The sequence below is a fragment of the Petromyzon marinus genome, chromosome 2 (genome assembly GCF_048934315.1).
Source record: "Petromyzon marinus isolate PM22_M1 ecotype Great Lakes invasive population chromosome 2, UKy_Petmar_22M1.pri1.0, whole genome shotgun sequence".
Classification (NCBI taxonomy): domain Eukaryota; kingdom Metazoa; phylum Chordata; class Hyperoartia; order Petromyzontiformes; family Petromyzontidae; genus Petromyzon; species Petromyzon marinus.
This window is the reverse complement of record NC_133668.1, coordinates 5938369-5959654: the sequence shown is the minus strand read 5'-3', so window position 1 is coordinate 5959654 and position 21286 is coordinate 5938369. Positions and strand designations below refer to the sequence as shown.

Sequence of the window (21286 nt, the reverse complement as noted above, 5' to 3'; positions counted from 1 at the left end):
TTACGTATCACACACAGACCTGCTGTGTGATGATATTTAGGTTCTATAAGAGCCCTAATGATGCTAATGTATGTTGAACTTCTTTTGCACCGTACTTAGGCAACTTTCCTAATTGGAGGTGCGGGAGGACAAACATACTAAAACACACGCAAAAGCAGTTCTAAAGAAATTAGTTTTCAAGTGTAAAAATGTGTAATTCAGCGTATGTGTCAATGCTGTATGTAATTCCGTCGCCGGAGAAATCACCGCACGTAAACACGTTTGGATGCGGCTGAGAACAGGCCTTCTTAGGCGTAACCTGTACTCAAAATACCTTGTGTCTCAGCTTATCACACACTTCATCCACGGTGACACGCTGACGCTCGTTGATTTTGTACAGAAGAGTGCGATCTTCAGAGATGATGTTGATCGTCAATCCTTGCTCTGCCATCATTCATATGAGAACAATAAACACGAGTGAAACATGTAAAATGTGTATTATATAACTAGAGCAATCCCACAAACATCTTGTATGTACGTTCGAACTTCTTTCGCACCGTACGTAGCCAACCGTGCTAATCGGAGGAAGGACAACAAACTAAACACAATCAGCAGTTAAAAAGAAATTAGTTTTCGAACATGTTATATCAGCATAAACAAGTAAAGAGATTACCACTGATAAGATTCAAAATGACAAAAGAGTATATACCCTTGCCGTGAACACAAATACCATGAACACTTTTAGAAGATGAGCGATTATTTCTTCTTGAAAAGACATAACATTTTTTTTATGGAATTGTCTATTAGTAACATAATAGTGTTATTTCACAGTAACAAACACTGAAGTTTGTAAATTATAAAAAATATTCAACACATTTCAAAACATCAAATGACATTCATAGCTTAAAGGTTACACAAGTAAACCTTTCAAATGCATTATTTATATGCCACTGCCTTAAATGCAAAGAGTTTGGCACTGTGCGAGTCACATGAGCCAAAAAGCATTTATTTACAGCTCTCTTGGACTATGCATTGCAATATGCCTCACCTTGCAAAAAAAATGCACTCCTCGGGTCAAACTTAGTTTCAAAATATAATTGCTACCATCGCAATATATTAAGTCCGGCCTATAAATTGTTTCCCGTAAAACTTAAAATTACTCGGCTTTATTTTTAGAGTGGCTTTTCTCACCGTTATTGCAATCGCGTACGCATTTAAACACGTGCGTATTTAAACACAAATAAAAAATTGAAGGTACACACAGAAACATGCAGAGATGCATGCTTGGAGTGGCATTGAGTGACAGTAAGAGAAGCACATGGATTAGTAGCAGTGGATTGATCATGGCTGATGTATTTGGCACTTGATATATTCAGAGCATTGTGGATCATGCATACGCGATGATAATTTAAACGTAAGCTTGATGTGATCACATTCAATATAAATTCTGTAGCTCATGATGCATACATCAAATTGCATGATTTGTTGGCATTCGTGTATACGTTGTTTGTAATGAGTTCACAACTCTTGTGCTGCACATAGAGGCAATACCATTCAACGTGATTTAAACAAAGTAATCGAATCACAATAATGTTTTGAACTGCCAGGTACATATATCGATCCAATCCAAGTATATATCCTGTTTTTATAAACATTTGTGCAAAATAGAAGTCTATCATTAATTAGTTCTGCTTCATTCAAAATGAAAATGCATTTAACTATGGACTGCTGCTGTTCAATCGGTGATCGTCTTTTTGCTTCAGTAACATGTAAGCCTGCGTGGTAAGTGCAGACAGACCCTTAAAACGTACGTGAGCTTGACCACATGGGATTTCATGCACGTGATCAGTTTCTACGAAACATATGCCCCTGCCAGTTTAGACTCTGCAAAATGATTCACTGCTGGCACTTTGAAGGCTCACCTATAAGCCAAAAATATAAAAGCATTTTTGTAGGGCCATCATGAAAGAACACTTTACATCTGCCACACAAAAGAACATTTCCTCAGACCAAATCTCTATAAATGTCCGATCATGGGAGACTGCTTGGTAATACATTAAAGTAGCCAAAAGATGAAAGCACGGAAATTGATTATCTATAAGTGCAAAACTTTTGGGTGTTTCCTCCTCGCATGTGTGGGTTTTCTCCCCACGTGCCTAACAATCATGACTAGAGTTGTCTAAACATCCCAATGCAGGGCCCTCCTGAAAAATAGTATTGAGACTCAGTAAGGTTTTCCTGTATTCCTCGTATTATCATTAAACAGTATTACAAGCCAGTAGTAGGTTATTAGCCTCAAACCCAATTGCTTTTGAATACTGTCACTAGCCGTGAGCATGGCTCCACCCTCACTCTGGTATGAGCCATCGTATGATAAGCACAGTTGGCTATGTACGGTGCGAAAGAAGTTCAACATTTATACATACTGCAATTCACGCTTGGTGACACACTCATTACAAAGTTGACCCGTTGAGTAATCTACGCTGCATTCTATTCCTTTTATTTCATTTACGCTCCCAATCTTGACTCTCTCTTTCTGTACCTCCCTCGCCCTGTGCCCAGTCTCGCTCTCGTTCATTATTCCTTCTTGCACCCCTTCATTTGAACGAACTCCCACTGCACATAAAACAGTGACCTTCACTAACCTGCTTCGACTCCTCCCTTAAAACCACCTCCATCTTTTCTCCCCTAACCCATCTTGCTCCTGCTTCTCCCCGCCCCTGCCCCTCATATACGACCAGCCCTACCCCAACCCCTATCACTACCCCTATAGCTACCCCTTATGACTACGCCAACCCCTCCTTAACCACTCCCACCTCTTCTGCTGTCACCGTAACTACACCACCACTTTTAATAACAATTCCACTCTTCGTGTCAACCACTTTAATCTTGTGTTATATAAATGTGTATAAGATTTAGTTATGTTGTTTTCAATACTACCCACTGTATTTTTTGAGTCGCTACATAAAGTTTTCTTCATATTTTTTCTTTCAATACCCTTCTCAAAAGTTGTGTCAACGTATACACTCACAATTTATTTCAGCTCTCTGAACTGCTGTTAACACATTGCTTTTCAATAAACTTTGTTGTTCAACACCTTTTCAATTAAATCGGAGGATGAGCAGGAAAACATGATTCCTAATAAGGTTTAGGGCTCCGACAAGTCATTTACCATCAGTAAAGTCACGTAGGTAAAAAATAAAACAACAAAAAACGCTGCTAAGATTCAGAGCGTATTTTAGCTTAAAAGACGCTACGAATCTTAGCAGCGTTCATTGAAGCTCTGTCGTCCTGACAGTTCTGTTCCTTCACCTGAAGAAGGCCGCTTGTGTTGTGGCCCGAAACGTCGTGATTTTTGTCGTTTTATTTTTTACCTACGTGACTTTACGGAATAGAACCAAAGAGTATGGATCCTTGCAGTCACGAAAGCTTCAAATCTAGAATTTACCATCAGTTTGCTACAATCTAAATATTTGCCAATGGGCATGGCCTGGAGAGATCTGCAGGAATTAGCTCAAGGGGTGAGCTTCGCCTCAGTGTGTTTGTTACCTAGCGAGTGTCGAGGGCACGCTTCAGCAGGAGCGCATGCTTCGTCTTGCAGCAGCGTCTGGGAAAGTAATGGCAAAGTTAGGGCCGTAACGGTTCAGGCAATCGCTCTGTTCCACCAACGTCCAGTTGCCGTGACTTCTTGCGGCGATTTGTCCATATATTCAATAAATAAACTGAGAACGGGGAGTAGCGATAACGGGGTTCATGGGAACAATCTTGACATTTTCACTCAATAAGCGCATGGCGTATGGTTCAAGTCATGCAGCCTCACTGCGAAATAGTCACCTCTCTGTGGAAAAAATGCAATTGAGCTCAATTAGAGCTTAATTGTACCTGCAATATTAAAAATAATAATCCAGTGGTGGCTAAGACTCAAGACATCAGAGCCCCGCTGAGAATACTAATCTGAATACAGGTATCAACCACCTGTAATTGAACCAGGTTATCAAAAAGTGGGTTTATGGTCACAGCCTGGTCACTAATGACGGTAAAAAAATCCACCCCATTTCATTTGTATTTCACTTCACGTGGCAAAAAGGCATGTCTGAGAATAAGAACAATGGTTGTTAATCTGTGTCCATGGGCCATTATGAAACCTGGAGTCATGCAACTGTCCTGAAAGATGTCCGAATGGACACTTCGATTCTACAACACCGAAAGTGCAATTGGATTAAAACTGGGACAAAAACTATACAGCTGTGGTTACAATGCTTCAAAGAATCATCGAACATTTAAAAGTCAAATTCGGGGGTTGATTGATCCTTTTGTGGGATGTAATCAGCGGTTGTCCTTTGAAGGGGGAATGGCCCTCTCTTTGGACGTATGGACTTTTTAGCACTTGTTCACAGTAGTCAACAGATATCCTGCCTGAGCAGGGAAACAACGATGTTTGACGAGGATGTGACGCTGCATTTTACGTGGGCCCTTACTTTTTCATGGGGAACCGTGGCAAAATCCCAATAGTGCCTTCTGATGCAGGCAGGATATGCCATTCCACAGATCATCTGTCCAGGTGGCTGTGTTTCCATGATGGGAAATCCACCGGCTACACAAGTGCGGTCCCGTTGCTGTATCCCGGGTTGCTGAAAAGAAACGGTGTTGGTTGGTTATAGATGCGCTCCTAAACTTTGTTTAGTAAAGAGTCTCTCTCTGCGCTACTGCTCCACGTTTCTTGAATACCCTTGCCGCTCATCTACACCTTAGTTGCCTCCCTTCACTCCCGCCTCTTTGCTTCCCTGTTAAACCAAGAGCTTACTTGCACCTGTGCCTAATATTCCTTAACCCTTTCCTGTTCCAATGACGTACAAGTATGTCGTTAATTTTTCTTCTGATTCCGGAAGAAAAACTGGAATAAAATAACTAGAGCCCAATGCATTTCTGACCAGGAACACATTACCAGTGAACTCAAGCACGTACACCAGGCTCTCAGGGCTAATGGCTACTCCGACTACACAATTCACAAAGCCATCACTCCAGTCATGAAGAAGGATCCTCTTGTGGAGCCACTCAAAACCATCACCTTACCCTACATTGCAGGGGTCACTAAAAAGATCTCCAAAATCCTGAATAAACACAAGATCCAGGTCCGATTCAACACAGTACATAAAATCCGTGATTTAGTTCCATCTGTAAAAGATGCTGTTCCAGACATACAGTACCCGGGCATTTACAAACTAAAGTGCCTCTGTGGTAGTAGCTACATTGGAGAAACCAAAAGACATATCTCGGACCGCATCCGCGAACATAAAGCAGACTTGAAACACGGTAGGACGAACTCCTCTGCCGTGGCAGATCACTGTTATAATTCAGTGGGCTCACATGACATTGACTTCTCCAAGACGGAGGTTCTTTGCAAACCAACCGGCTACCATGAGAGATTCGTTCATGAGGCCATTCACATATACAAGCACAGAGACAATTTCAACCGAGAAGATGGATTCTGGCTTAGTAACCACTGGAAAGATGTTTTAAATCATTTCTGTTCTTAATTAATTGTATTTTTACGATGACCTTCAGACCGCAGCTCTTTCGCCAGCATTGCCTCTTAATACCTCTCACACCACGGTTAACGGTATGGTTTTACAACATGGAGTATACTAGGGCCTCGCAGCTGTCTCTCTCCCCCTCCTCTGTTCCGACCATGGACGAACTCGTCCGTCTGAACGGGGCCCGTAGCTATCCGTGGTGCTAAAGTTGAGGGTAAGAATCCACCCATTTTTTGGCCATATAGCATTGTGATATATAACGACTTATTGTTGGTAGCTTAGCTGATTGGAGAATATAGAGTTTATTGATAACATTAAGGTAATTTATATTTTAGTTTTTATTGGTTCACTATATAGTACTGTGAATAGCTCAGATGTGTAGGCCTTGACTTCAACATAGTCATTTCTGTGACCAGTCACTAGCTAATCACTCAGTTATTTCAATGCTAAATTCGCCTAGTTATTTCAATGCTAAATTCTCCTGTTTGATTTGTACTAAGTGCCTCGGTGAATGTGTATGGTCTGACTTTAACGTAGCTATTTCTGTGAGCAGTTACAAGCTAATCACTCAGCTATTTCAATGCTAAATTCTATGCTAATTCCATTGTCAAGGGGTGCCTCTGCAGATGTGTATGCTTTAACTTTTAACATAACTATTTCTGTGACCAGTCACAAGCTAATCATTCAGCCATTTCAATGCTAAATTATATGCTAATTCCTTTGTCAAGGCGCTTTGTTCCTCTCACACAGCTTAAAGGCCGTGATCTGAACGTGGCTCTTTCACTCCAGCGCTGTCCTACCAGACAGTCTCGTCCCTTCACCTGATGAAGGCCGCTTGTGTTGTGGCCGAAACGTCGTGAGAATATTATTGTGTTATTTTATTTTATCAATTTATTATTTTATTCTTATTCTACGTGACTTTACCGAAAGAACCAAAGAAGATGAACTTTATCGGTACCGAGGCTCCCACGAGGCCACGCGGGAGGGCGTCCGGCAGAGTTTGGCACCAGCTATCGTAGAATGCGGTCGCGTCGCTACGGTTCTTTGCAGTGGGTACAGTACAATGCCTATAAAAAACAACGGCGGTATGCCTCGCAAAATAAAATTCACGCTAAACCGTTTGCGGGGTTCCAAGATTCAGCGGTGAACGGGGCACCCATCATGCAACTTGCAGTTGTCTCGAAACGGGAAAGGGTTCAGGACCCCGTTCTCGTTCTCTGCAATATTGATATTTTTTGCGTGATCCCCGAATGCATTCCTCGTGTCATGACGAGATGCCGATAGGACAGATCGGGATAACATTTAGGGTAAAGATAATGAGGGCATTTGCTCCGTTATGGCAATATTTATTTGATGATGTAGAGCTCTACTCGAGTTTACGAGCAGGAAGATGCTGAAATACCTGTGGTGGGTTGTTAAATTTGCATGCAGGCTTCAGTTTAGTTCTTTTTGCACGTGCGGGTCCCTGTACCATCTGCACGTTCTCCTGGGACGCATCTACTCTGCCCGGTGGAGGTGCAAGAAGTTGCTGTCCTTGGGCTTCAGGCTCAGATGCATTGTTTGAGAACCCACCCTCCAATTCAGACAGGCTTGTTGGTAGTCTGCCTAGGAAACACAAGATGGGTGATATTTGTTTAGATAGGTATAGAGAACGACAATTATCATGATAATAGTAGTTAGATAAACCTTTTGGTGCAAGCAGCATTCACGGCGGCAACTTTGTTTCCAGAGTAACAATTTCCAGCATATGAATCAATGATCAGCTGCTATTCTTTTCTTTTAGTGTTTAATTATGTACAGTATATGTATTTACTATTTGCAGTACAATATTACAATTATCAAATAAACTCAGAATGGAATTGGCTAATCATCAAAAGCAAGACTTCCCTGGAAATGACATTTGAAGATTCTCCAAAGCTTTCAAGGGTAAATAATTCAATTATAATTTGTTTATAAAAATATTCAGTGACTTATAAAAAAAGCCTGATATTTCATTATGCTACGAATGCTTTCAATGCATTTAACACAACACTTACTGTTTTTGAGCCATCTCTGAGTTTGAGCTTTCAAGTAGCCAGCAGTTTGGCGATGTAAGGGATCTGGAGCCAGGCCCTGTGTGAGAATATTCATAACTTCTGGGCTGAATTTCTCCTGTATCTCATCGAGAGGAGATTTCTTTGCCAGGAGCTGCAACAAGGCACACAACCAACCGTTAGAAAGAACAGCCATTATAAAAGGCAGGCACAGACTATAACAATCACTCTAGGGTATAGAGAGATAGATTCCCTTTATTTCAGAACCAAGTAATGGCCATTTGACTCCCAGAAGTTTATTTTTCAAGGGAGGCCTGAGTAAAAATAATTATATAAAATAATGATAGTATTCAGAGTCCTAATGGTTTAAATACAGAATATTGAATAACATGTTAGAGGAATAAATAAGATAAAAAAAACCCACATCCGAGCGTAATATAAAAAGGCAAATTAAATATAGCTAAAACATAAATGTTTTTACTGTTTACATTATTGAAACTATTTAAGATGAAATACAATTACAACGTTGAAATACAAATCAATATTTTAAGCTAGAATGTTAAGATGTAAGGTCCCAATTTTACATATTACAATTTTTAAGATATATTAGATTGCTACCTGAAATCGCAATTGCATCCTTTAATTGCACTTCATTTGATACATGTGGAGGTAGGTGTAAGTTTAAGTCTGTTTGATTTGTTACACGGATGGTCCCATTTAGCCAGTTCCCCAGCTATTTTACGAGGGAGATCCGTGGTGCGTGAAACATAGTCCCAACAAAACAAAGACAAAAACGTCAATATAAACGTGCCGTTTTAAAAATAAATTTATGCAAACCGACACACCTGATGATGACCGTTTGAGTTATGGTAGAAACGTCGTGAGAATTTTTTATTGTTTTATATATATTTTGTTATTTTGTTGTTTCTCTTCAACGTGACTTTACCGAAAAAACTAAGAATATGAATAAGTACGGACGCCCTTAAGGAATATTGTAATAAGAAAGTGAAATGTGAAGTGAAATACGATTTTGGAATTTACCCGAACCCCGCTTACCTGCTTCCTTATTTCCTCTTTATTATTGCCATGCTTGGCCACCCAGGGCGGCCCGCCGGTGAGCATGTGAAGTAAGGTGCAACAGGCGCTCCACACGTCCACCTTGTACGAGTACACCTTAGTGAGCACCTCGGGCGCCATGTGGGTGATGGTGCCGGCGACCTCCTGCTTGTCCCCGTGCCCGATTATCTTCACGAAGCCCATGTCGCAGAGGACCAGCTCCCGCTTGTCCAGTGACAGCAGCATGTTCTCGGCTGGACATTAGATCACAGAGGGCAGTTGCACGATGAGTGTGAGAGTTGAAAATTAGCAGGGGACAAGGATAAGTTTACTACCGAGCGTACGTTTTCGTGGTTGCCCCGCGCAGCTCTCCGATATATTTTAGCGGTCGTAAATGCACCTTTGTTCAGCTATGTTGTCCGGCGTTTCGCTGCAAGTGCTGGCGGCATCATCAGGATCTCGCAGCACGTGGAGTCAAACGTTGGACATGCCGAACGGCGCACCGGTATCCGAACACACATTGGAGAGCGATAACAGGAGACGAAACAAAAGTTTTGCTGGCTGGCTGGCACGCGTGCGAGCGAGCGGGCAAGATCGCGGCGGTGGTGATGTCACCGTGCACATCTGCGTGATAACGTCACCTGCAGCGGGGTTGGTGCATTGCGCAAACGTCATCACGCCTCCCTTCCCACCCACCCTCTGTTCCAGCTGTGTATCCCGCGCAAATGATACAAAGCTGATACAACAAAAAGGGTAATTAATTTTTCTCATTCTACATCCCATTACAACCGTGCTGCATCAGGCCACTGAAAACTCTCGCAGAGCACTGCATTGGCCAGTAAAGAGACATGAGAAAAAAACATGACAGAGACCCGTCAAGTGACCTTAATCTACAAAGCAGGGGTTACACTTAACCCATGCATCCTGCCACAGAAAAAAAAATTCCTCGCATGGTAAATTAAACAAATATTATTAACCCTGAGAGCTGGAAATAGGCAAATTTACGTAGTTTTGAATTCTAAAAAAAATCTAAATTACTCTCGGGAAATACAATTCAGAAACCATTCCATATGTGACAAAACAATAGAGGAAAAGTAATCTGCTGCTCTATACGAATTGAGTGCTGCTTTTGGAATGTAATTGTTTTTGAGCCACAATGAATGTGCAGCACTGGTTGGCAAATGCTAACACATGCACTACGATTATATTTTTGCGTATAGGGCATCACCTTCCATCGTCTAGGTGAAACGAACGTCGTTAATTCGTTTGCACTACAATGCTTAATCCTAACATGTGCCGTAACACATGTGCTTTGCCCCGACAGCAGCCAAAACTTTCTTTCAAACGGAAAATGTTGCTCATAGCATAAACAAATATACATCTTAAAAACCATGAGATCGATTTTGTTACGAGTGTAGTGACATAGAATGGATCACTACGGCGCGTAGCGCTAGGTCCAGTAGAATGAGGGAATGTGGGTGTAGCAGCCAGCACAGCATGTAATGCCACGCAGCGGGTCACTAGGGTGCGCGGTGCTGGCTGCTGGCAGAGAGGGGCATAAGAGTCCTAGCGACAGAGCAGGGTATAGCAGCTATACCGCCAGCACAGCAGGTAATGCCACGCAGTGGGTCACTAGGGGGCGTGGTACTGGCTGCTGGCGGAGAGGGGCATGTGGGGACACGTGACCCCGGCCGGCTGGCAAAGCACGTGATGGGCCGGGGCGAGGGATGTAAGGCAAAGGTGACCGGGGGGACACGGGGAGCATGGCCCAGGACCTTATGGAGGTTCCAGATGGGGGCGTGGTTAAGGGCGGAGCTGGGCAGGTGGCACGTAGAAGGTGGCACGTGGAAGGTGGCCCAGAACCTCCTGGAAGGTTCCAGAAGGGGGCGTGGCCGAGGGCGGAGCCAGGCCACGCTAAGGGGCATAAAAGGGAAGCCCCGAGGCTGAATCTGGGCTGTCTACAGGTGGAATGGAACCCGAGGTGCTACGTCTCCGTCTTCATCTCCGGCGTCGTGGGTCAGACAGCATATTGGCTGCTCTGACCCGTAAATAGTTATCCCGCATGTGAAGAGTGTGTAAGATATATAGTGTAGAATAAGTAAACGTTGCTGCCTCCTAAAATAGTGTCTCAGAAGTGAGGAAAAAGAAAACAACAAATACCATAACAAGATCAATGCAAAACAACAGAAAAAATATGCAATAACATTATGTCAATGGCTCTTCCGTAGAGTAAGAAAGAAGAGCCATTACTGAAACATCAGCCTATAATTAGTGCTGTTGCAACAATGCCAACGCATATTCTTAGTTCTTTCGGTAAAGTCACGTTGTTTCCCTTCAACGTGACTTTACCGAAAGAACTAAGAATATGAATTACTGCAGTCACGAAAGCTTTAAATCAAAATTTAATGCCAACGCAGTCTCAATTTTGTTTTTACGAACCAGAGACAACACAGCCAATTAGATTAATCTTGTGTTCGAGGTACAATGTGATCTTTGTGATGTCAGACTGTTTTGGATGAGTAAGACCTGCCTTTTATGTCTCGATGAATGCATTTCTTATTGTGCATGTATTCCAGGACAATCAGTATCTTCTCCAGGTAGTGAAGGGCCATTTGCTCACCGAGTGAACCCTTGTTGATCAGCTCAGCAAGCGTGCCACCTGTACATCAGGGGTGCAGACGGAAGAAATATAACGAGCGGAACTCCCATTTACGGTGGATGTATGGAAAGTGTTTCGAACGCAGAATTACATTAACCCAATGCTGAAACGCGACCTTTGTATCCATTGCATATTTTTAAATGTATTGAGGAACACAAAGGAGATTTTCATTAAATAAATTGAGTTATTGACTATTTTTCTGATTTTCAGAGCCACATTTTGTGCACCACATTTTTTATAACAGGTGGACGTTTTGGGCTAATGCCCTTGTTTCAGAGCAGAAGAGTGAAGGGAAATGGCCTGACATGTCAGCCTATTGATTAGAACCCTTTGTACATCCACTGCTGGATGAAGGCTTCTCCATGAGGTGTCAGGTTACGGGGAATATTTGATCCATACCTCACTGTGCCAACTAGTGCAGATTGGTGATGGGGGAGGAGGGGGCAAGCCTGGTTCAAACATCACTCGCCACTGATTTACTGTTGGTCAAGAATTTTACTCGGTTTGTCGTGCGTTCAAATTTGCAGTGCCATAACCACTGTCCCTCACCTATTACTTACGCATTTTCCCATTATAGAAACAGATATGTATTTAATGAATCATTGAAAACTTGTATAAATCTAAGTTACTGAAAATAGTCACGTGTGTAATTGTAATTGCATCTGCACGCAATGTATACCTTCAATGTATTCCATGAACATGAACACTTTGTTCCATTCTATGACAACTCCCAGGAGCGGCACAATGGATTGGTGGTTCAAGCCAACCCAGATCTCGAGTTCATCCTTCCGGAAGTCCTTCAGATGCATCTGAAAAGCACAGTAATAGAAACCGCTCGATCAGTAAAACGTAACCAAACGTGGAAAGGAAAAAGTAAATATATTGCATCATGCCCTGAGAACTACATTCCCTTTGAATGTTCGCAAATCAGTTGTGGAGTATGTAATGAATGTCTAAATAAAATGCAGCCCTTGCTGAATGACGGCCTTACCACACTACATCGTTCATCGGATGTTTTTAGTTTTGTGTGGCCACTAAGGTTACAGTGGCAGCCAACAAAGCCATGACAGGGTATTCAAGTTTGAATCTCACGTGGAGTTTGGGGAATTTACTCGGGTTTTGTTAATAGTCCATATATTTTTTTTAACAATAACATGCTAGAGGAATGCCTCCCCCACGTGGGTTGACCACGAAACTAATTGGCCTACACCAGAGACAGCCTTCTTTAGGGCCTAGTCTCAACCAGTGTTAGACCAGAGAATGCCAAAAGGTGAACAGTTCAAAGGCAATGCCACTATGAGAGCACTTACAGCTCGGGGTGAGCATCGTATGAAAAAAATAAGAAGAGGTTTTACCCTTTCTGGCAATAAAACAGGTGTTAAGATGTTCAAACACCAAATTAAAAAAAAACTTTGTATATATTATAAGAGCATGTGTTTTGTTTGCATGTTCACCACAAGTACTGTGAGTGGTGAATGCAGCACTTGATTCCTTGAAAAAGGTTTATGTTTGGTGTTTGAACATCTTGACACCTGTTTTATTATACATTGATACTGGTAAAAAAAAGGTCCCATTAACCAAGCTGGTCATTACATGTTAGTAAAGGAGGGGACCCAGAACTGCATCAGAAATCACTCGCTACTTGCATTACCCCTGGCCTGGAATAAAACACAGGTCCATTAAGACTAGTGTGGTACACAAGGAAGTGCATCACATTGGTCACCTTCATTTGTCCAAGGCAAATATTTACGTGCACATTAGGTGCTAAGAGCCAACCTCGGGGAGATACCAGTGCCACAAATGTTACCCATGGCCAGAAATTTTATTCAGTTTTCCAGTCTGCTAGTCACCGTGCCACTGCTCCATCACACACCATCCTTATGCGTTAATTAGGAAATTGCACGAGTTTGTTTTAAGGACAAGAATAGTTTTACGACAGATCCCATGTGTATGAGCACTGCTCATTTTATATATACACTAGTTGTACTACGCGGTTTCGCCCGGAACTTGGATCCACCACGCCCGGCCGCCTTTGCCTCCCCAGTGGTGATGTTCACACACCACAGCAGTTACTCGTTTAAGGCTGAGTCGACCTAGGGGAGGCCCAGGAGCGGTTGAAATAATCGTCACTGGTGGTGGCCGTGAGTGGGAATCGAACTCGGGTCGTTGGGTTCGTAGCGCAGCACGCTAACCACTGCACTACAATGCGTTACGCTTCCACGTGCGCGGGTCACGTGACAGATTTGACGTCACAGCTCACTTGCCGTGCAAAAATATTTATGCATTATTGAGCTCCCCCCCCCTCTAAAAAAACCAAAAGTGTATTTTTATAATTATTGCATGGTGTACAGTCTGGAAAATACCCACATGGCAAATTTCAAGTTTGTTGCATGTCGGGAAGTACGCTAAACATTTTGAACAGACACACATAATCACAACTTGGCCTTTAATATATATGGAGATAACCGGTGTCAATGTGCACACACGGGTGTACGACTGTGCTGCAAATACCTCTTTCATGGCAAATGTGTTTCTGGTTTCAGCATCTTTTCCCACGTGGACGGTCCCAAATTTTCCTCTTCCCAACAGGTTACCTCTATACCATTCCTTTCCTTCACGGTAATTTCCATCTTTAGCTTTGAGCAACTAAGGAGACAACATTCGTGCCATTAACACAGGCATGTCCAGCAAAGCGGGGCCGGGGGGTGGGGGGGAGCTGCAGTGCGATACACCCACAAGTGGAAAGATGAGAGTTCATATCTCGGCTGGAGATCAACTAAGCATTTTATCATCCCCTCCAGGGTCAATTGCATAAGAACCACTGCTTAGCAAGGCCAAAATTGTATTGCTATAGAGTGATATGTTATCACAATAAGAACATGGCATTTTTACAATTGCCTCAGGATGACTGATAAGAGTACGGCCCAATGGTCATTTGAACACGAAGACACTTTTTTAGTGTCAACATTTTTTCTCACATTTTTGTCACAATATTTTCTCAAAGGAGCAGTACTCTCCTGTCAGGAGCCCTGAGCCAGTGGTGGAAAGTCCACATTCCTATGGCAGGGGCCCATCTCTCCAACTCCAGAGGGACTTTGAAGTCAAATGTGAATTCGGATTTGAATTGATAAAAAAAAAAACTTTTTGGAATGTGCAATCTTCCAAAACTCTTCCCGGATGATAAAAGCATGCAACCCTCATATATAAAATAATCGTCACAGGTGGTGGCCGTGAGCGGGAATCGAACTCGGGTGGCCGGGTTCGTAGCGCAGTGCGCTAACCACTACACTACAATGCGTTACGCTTCCACACACACACAGACACACACACAGACACATACACAGACACACACACAGACACATACACAGCGCGCTAACCACTACACTACAATGCGTTACGCTTCCACATGCGCGGGACACATGACAGATTTGACGTCACAGCTCACTTGCTGTCCAAAAAATATTGGGCTCCCCCCCCCCCCCAAAAAAAGTGTATTTTTATAATTTTTGCATGGTGTACAGTCTGGAAAGTACCCACATGGCCAATTTCAAGTTTGTTGCATGTCGGGAAGTACGCTAAACATTTTGAACAGACACACATAATCACAACTTTGCCTTTTATATATATGGAGATATTGAACAAAAAAATAGTTTTTAAAAATCATAACGGCTCCAAACCTGATTAAGAACACCACAGTAAACATTGTAGTTATCTTGAAACTTGCGATCGGCGATTTGGCGTCCCAGCTTCCTCACGTGTTGCGCTGTCCCGTCGATCACGCCAACGATTAGGTTGGTTTTCATCGACTGCTCAGGTGCCAGAAAAGCGGCCTTTGGCTTGAGGGCGTTCTCATGCGTCGGTTTTACACCTCGCCCCTGGTAATTTAAGCTGGTCAAGCAGGGAGTGCTGTCACGTGGTGCATCTGTTGGAGGTTCGTCGAGGGATTCCAGTCGTTTTCCAGTATCTGCTCCACAGCTTTCTAGAGGTGCCTGGGTTGGGAAAAGATGTGAAGCAATAGTGGTCAGGCATTAACAGTAATGATGCAATATTTACACACAGTACAGTAATTATAAATATTTGTTGCAAATGTAAAGACATCTTCGACGCACTTTGTCTTGAGATGGTTTCTTTATTGAGGAACCACGTGCTCACACTCTGAGAGGCGGAGACCCTGCTGCAACAGCCCCGAGTCTCTTGCGCATCTCCCTTATATACGGTCCGAGGCGACGCCCCCATTGCCGAACCTTCTTGCTGGTTCTAGACCACTCGCTCTACCAGCTGACTCCCCTGTCATTATCTCCCTTGGCCACTAGTCCACTCACACCATTGGTTGACTACTGTCATTACACTAATTTAGAATAGAAATTAAGTGTTTTTATGGAGCATTGAATGTTATTATAAGGCGCCCGTCTCTCCACTTAAATATTTATATTTTTAGTCCATCTGCCTATGTGCCTTATTATCCAGTAACCTTTTTAAACAAGTAATCTCAAGGCTGCTTTTGTCCTTCTGGATCTAAAAATTATGGGCATCAGTCTGGCCCCATCTCATGAAACCAAAAAAAAAGATCAGATGGTCAAACTAATTACTTAGTTTTCCTGCTCAACCGTTGCTCAATGATATTCATCTGGATGGACTAAAACATTTAAATAATGCATTGCTCATGTAATTATATACACATCGATTAACTGCACGTAAAATAAAAGATGCACTCACCGTATCGTTGCTACGGTGCTGTTGGGATAACTCTGCATTGGCGAGTGAAAAACTCCGATGATCCCAGGGGGTATGAGATGCAACGGGTACGTCTTTCTCTGGGATCCCAATAGGAATGTTATCATCTCCATCCTGAGATCTACTGCCAAAGTTAGGACGTTGGCTGCTTCGATCGCTTGCCGGAGATGGGCATCTGCCTCTGCCTTTGGAGTTTTCCGAAGGTATTCCAATATCGTGATCACCAGAAGCCTCACACGCCTGCTTAAGTTTAGGCACGAAAGGTCGCTTGGGGTCATCACCATCTCCTCGGCCATTGCCTAATGGCCCGGAGGCTCCAACAACTGCGTCGTGCGTGGTTCCATTGGATCTCGAAGTCTGTGTCAAACAGCACAAAAAATATGAATTGACTGCTTTGATGACATGTACAAAGCTACTACAAAAGCTACGCTATTGCCTGTAGCATATAAAAGGTATGTGGAGCCCTCTTACCCATGAGATCCAACCACAAAAAAACTGACACGTGGCTTTTGTGACCAATATTATTCGTAATAAAAGCTTTTGGGTTCAATTGCGTAAATGTGTGTCGTTAACCCACCACCACCCGACACAGCGAATTAGTAAGGTTTGTGATTTTGATTTAAAGCTTTCGTGACTGCAGTAATTCATATCCTTAGCTCTTTCGGTAAAGTCCCTTCAATGTGACTTTACCGAAAGAGCTAAGAATATAAGGTTTGTGATGTGAACAAAATGTGCCAATTAGTTACTAGTTCAGAACTACCGATCTGATGGCGAGTAAACCTACAACATTTACAATCGAGTACGTTTCGCTGGTAATTACAACCAGCTTCACCAGGCGATTTGCCAGAATTGTGAAGAAGCCGTCCTGCTTTTGGTCTTAAACATAGCAAGATTATGTCATCACTGAGAGCCTTAACATAATTCAAGGTAATTTATAAGACTACAATCAACCCCCCTGTGATCTTTTTACCTGAAAGGCTCACAGTCATGACGTCATCTTGCTCTATTTAAGATCAGATGCAGGAAGACTTCTTCACAATTCTGGCAAATCGCCTGATGAAGCTGGTTGCAATTACCAGCGAAACTTCGTGCTCAATTGAAACATTTTGTGGGTTTACTCGCCATCACAGTGCTGCAATAATAGCTAATTGGCATGTTTTGGCCAAGTGATAAACCTTACTAATAGGCTGTGTCAGGTGGTGGTGTGTGACCGACACATTTATATTTACGCGATTTAACTCAAAACAAAAAAAATAGGAATCTTATTCGTTGTAGTAGCGCCCTTTTTTGTCAATCCACTGCTGGATAAAGGCCTCCCCAAGCCGTGCAGGTCATGAGGGGTTATCTGACTATACTTAACCGTGCTGTTCTGCGTGGGTTGGTGAAATCTGGGAGCACAAATTTATCAGTCAGAACTCAAGAGGCCAGGGTTGTCTCATTTGCAAGATAAAACCTGGGTCACCAAAATAGCAATAGCTAACAACATCAAATAGTGTACAATAATGAAGACATTATAAATCAGAGCAAAACATCGGAAATATATAACAAATGATCAACTCCAGCCTGGACACAAAATGCATGGTAACTATGCAAATATATTACTACTCACATATTTTAAAAAAATGTACCTAAAATAATTTAGGTTCACCTGACAAGCCTTAAGCCACAGGGTTAGGTACTCTTTTCAAATCGTAGGTAACGATGTGTGCTTGGGCATCCACCGAGGAGACGTAGCGATGACGCTGGTCCGTGCACAGGTAACAGGTGGAATCATGGGACCATGAGGGATGGTGATGGCTTGGGAAGGCCTTCATGCAAACAGTCGGACAATTACGGCTGATGATGACGATGATGGCCTGTGCTTGAGTGCCAAGAAAGTCTGACTGCTAAATTAATTAAATGTCAGCAGAAATTGACTTAAAAAATAAGACACTTATTTACCTGTGCATCACCAGTCTTCTGTGACGCTGGCAAATGATCACCTCCAGCCGCTTGATTTCCATCAGAGCAGGATCTTCCTGTCTTGTTTTTCCTTTTTTTCTTCCTCTTCTTTTTCTTGCTACCTTCATTAAATCTGCTTTCATGACATTTATCCACGGATGAAAACAAATATAATAAAAAAAACACTCTTAAACCGCCTTATCTGCTATTATAGAATCACGATGTTCATCGCTCAAACCCTCCCGTAAATCACGTGACTCCTGCATGGCCACTCCGAACCCTTTGCTCGCCGCCCCCTGTGAAAACAGACGCTGCTCCATCATGCACCTTACTTCTGCGTAAGTTCAGAATCAGAATCTTTACTTTAGACTGGAGGAATCTGACGAGCTATGAAGCTCATTTTTACTCACGGACGACTATTGGTCAGTCTGCCCTAGGTGACTTCTCTTCACAATCCCTGCAATGCCCATACACACCTATCCCCCGTAGTTATTTCCAACACCGTATACAGTATATATACACGAGGCTCTTATGTAGCCTCTAGCTCCCTATCCTCATCTTTCGTGATGCTTTGGCCCCGTTCCTCCGTTCCCTTTCCATCATTTCCCTCTCATTCCCCATTCTTTCCCCTCTCTGTTCACTTTTCTGCCCCTTTTTACATAACATGTATTACATCCTTGATTTTACTCCCCTCCCCGTGGTGTGCCACAGGGAAAATGTTGTAATTATTATAACAATAAACAATTTAACTTTGCGTATTTGTGCATGTGTTGGTTGCATATTGTTAAAATTGTTCACGATTGTGAGCTTCGTCAGGTAACAGAAGGTGTGTGAAGGGTCACATTTTGCCTTCCACAACAATCTCGTTAATTATTCAAAGCAGGGGGCACAATTTAATTTTAAAACATGTTATGTTTGGTCTCCTTCGCATTATTTTTCTTTAGTTTCCCGAGTAAAGTTTGTTTACTTCTTTAACCTAAATATAACATTGGCATGTAATCAATATAACTAGCATGTCATTTGCATACATCATAAATAGGAGATTCTCACACACAAAGCATGTGTCATGAGCATAACGCTCAAATTGAAATTATTAAGCGATGCATTGCATGCCTCGTTAGTGGAATGATGTGTGGGTTGTCAGAGTGGTAAGACTTATGCTTGTAATGATCAATGAAAATCGATTCTTATCGTGAAAGGATCAATTGTTTACAGTTCATGAAAAGAATGCAAATGGGATGCTCATGTTACATTTAGGCGAACTGCATAAACAAAACTACAAATGAGATTACAACTTTAATGAGACACAAAAGCGACGACAGACATGAAACCAAATAAGAATCAATTTTGGAATTTAATTGCAACTCCGAATTGGTGGGGTGATTTGCTAGACTCCTAGTAATGGTGCAAGACCCTGTGTGCCTGGACGGTGTGTGGGGTGGGTGGGGTGGCGATTTCGAAGGGGGAAGAATCAAAAGGATATTTTACAATTTTAATCAAACCGTGAATTCTTGAAAGATACACACATCATGTGTTGATTTGAAGCCTTCGTGACTGCAGGAATTACTCTTTGTTTTTTTTCGGTAAAGTCACGTATAAATAAGAAATAATAAAATAGCATTTATTATATTATGCTATTTTATGATTCCTTATTTATATGTGACTTTACCGAAAAAAACAAAGAGTACATCATGTGTTCTTTATCAAAGGATGTATATTTGGTTAAATGGAATTTGCTGCAAGAGGTATGTATGCACTACGTTCGGTTCCACAATTTTGTATCCTGTCACTTAATTGTCAACAAATTCAAATTATTTTACAGTCAGATACATAAATAATGTAGCCACATGGGATGAAATCTTAACATTTTTTGCTCCATTAAATTGTAATTTCATAAATATTTCAGCCATTAAGTGTTTCCCTACATGCAAGTACTTCCACCATAACAGGCAGTGGTGGTTTGGGGGGTGGTTATCCAAATTTTTTCACGATGGCCACATGGCTGGGAAAACTTGTGGGCACTCAGACGTTACACCCCTATCTAGGTCACCACCAGTCAATAACAATAACACCGGATGCAGTCTAAGCCAGAAAGGAAATTATATATGGACATGTGAAGGTGCAAATCACCATTGTTTCCTCCAAAGTATCACCAACTATTTATTTTATGACGTGTTTTTGCTTTTCTCTCCAATTAAATTATGTTTATTATTGCATGCGATTAATAAAAATGCTATTTGAAACTCTACATATAGTTGTGCATCACCCTTTGTCAGAACGACTTAAGTCTGCAATATATCTTAAACCATATGAGAAACACACTAGTGTGGATAATCAATCACACACCAAACAGAATGGTTTAAGCCAGAGAGTAAAAATAATCCAAATTAAGTGAACAATCTAATTAAAGACGATGTTTTTGTTGTTGCAGTCAATTGGCGACAGCTGAGAGCTGAAACGTGCTTACACTTCAGAATCTGGTATGATCACGGGTGTCCGAGACCCAGATTCCAACCCAGCATCTCAGTGGTGCCGGTTCATTGCTCACTTGTCTAATTTTGTTGGAGAAATATTTCAGTCACTGGAGACTCGGACTAAATATTTACAAAACGAGCACAATCAGTTTCCTTCTGTGACAGCCCAGTCAGTGCACAATGACCCCTCACCAACATATCTAAGGGGTTATCATGAATAGAGGCCTGACCTTTAAGCGCCACATAAAACATTTATATTACAAGACCGAATCAAGAATTTCCTTGAGAAACTTAAAGGAATGACCTGGGGTGCCTCTGGCTGGAGAGCAACACACTTCCCTCCAACCTGGTCTCGGAGCCAGTACGCAAAATTGCCAGATGCACAATTAAATAACCCAATGCACATCATTACTGAAACACTGCAACCGATACCAATGCCCTGGCTCCCTGTTCTCATGAACATTCTGCCACCAAATTTTCGCAGAGGCATGCAAACTGCAAGGCAGTTTACACTTTTATTGCCAACGACAACGATGCACCCATCATCAACCAAGACCTGAACAATGTTCCCCCTTCTGGGATCATGCTGCTGTCAACATCCTAGAATGTCACCCAGATCCAAATGAATGATGGCGAATTCAGTGGAACAATGCAGACCTCCAGAATAAATGGCTCATTCGAGACTACAATATCGCACCTCCAGTCCTTTGACATTCCTCGAAGACACTGGTGTGACCGTCAAATGCATCAAAACATCAACAGGGCGATGCGCACATCTCCTTCATCAATTTAAAATCAAAGACAAGCCACAGTTTGATTGTGGTCATGCAATCCAAACTATGGACATATAGTAAACCACTGTGGGCTCGACATTGG

At 42.3% G+C, this 21286-nt stretch overlaps 1 protein-coding gene across 4 annotated transcripts in view; it reads right to left on the bottom strand.

The window, feature by feature from the left end:
* LOC116948914 (uncharacterized) overlaps positions 1 to 21286 on the bottom strand; it is a 40596-nt gene that overhangs the window by 5708 nt on the left and 13602 nt on the right. For 3 of the 4 annotated variants that reach the window (XM_032966182.2, XM_032966189.2, XM_032966209.2), the window contains 12 exons: positions 17937 to 18072; positions 15978 to 16352; positions 14939 to 15250; positions 13773 to 13907; positions 11941 to 12070; positions 11133 to 11261; positions 8603 to 8856; positions 7550 to 7700; positions 6916 to 7118; positions 4458 to 4610; positions 3529 to 3586; positions 314 to 423 (listed from right to left, as the gene is read on the bottom strand). In XM_032966182.2, coding sequence (XP_032822073.2) covers positions 314 to 423; positions 3529 to 3586; positions 4458 to 4610; positions 6916 to 7118; positions 7550 to 7700; positions 8603 to 8856; positions 11133 to 11261; positions 11941 to 12070; positions 13773 to 13907; positions 14939 to 15250; positions 15978 to 16352; positions 17937 to 18072 — 2146 coding nt within the window. The remainder of the gene's footprint in view (positions 1 to 313; positions 424 to 3528; positions 3587 to 4457; positions 4611 to 6915; positions 7119 to 7549; positions 7701 to 8602; positions 8857 to 11132; positions 11262 to 11940; positions 12071 to 13772; positions 13908 to 14938; positions 15251 to 15977; positions 16353 to 17936; positions 18073 to 21286) is intronic. The other variant, XM_032966199.2, reaches the window with a different exon arrangement.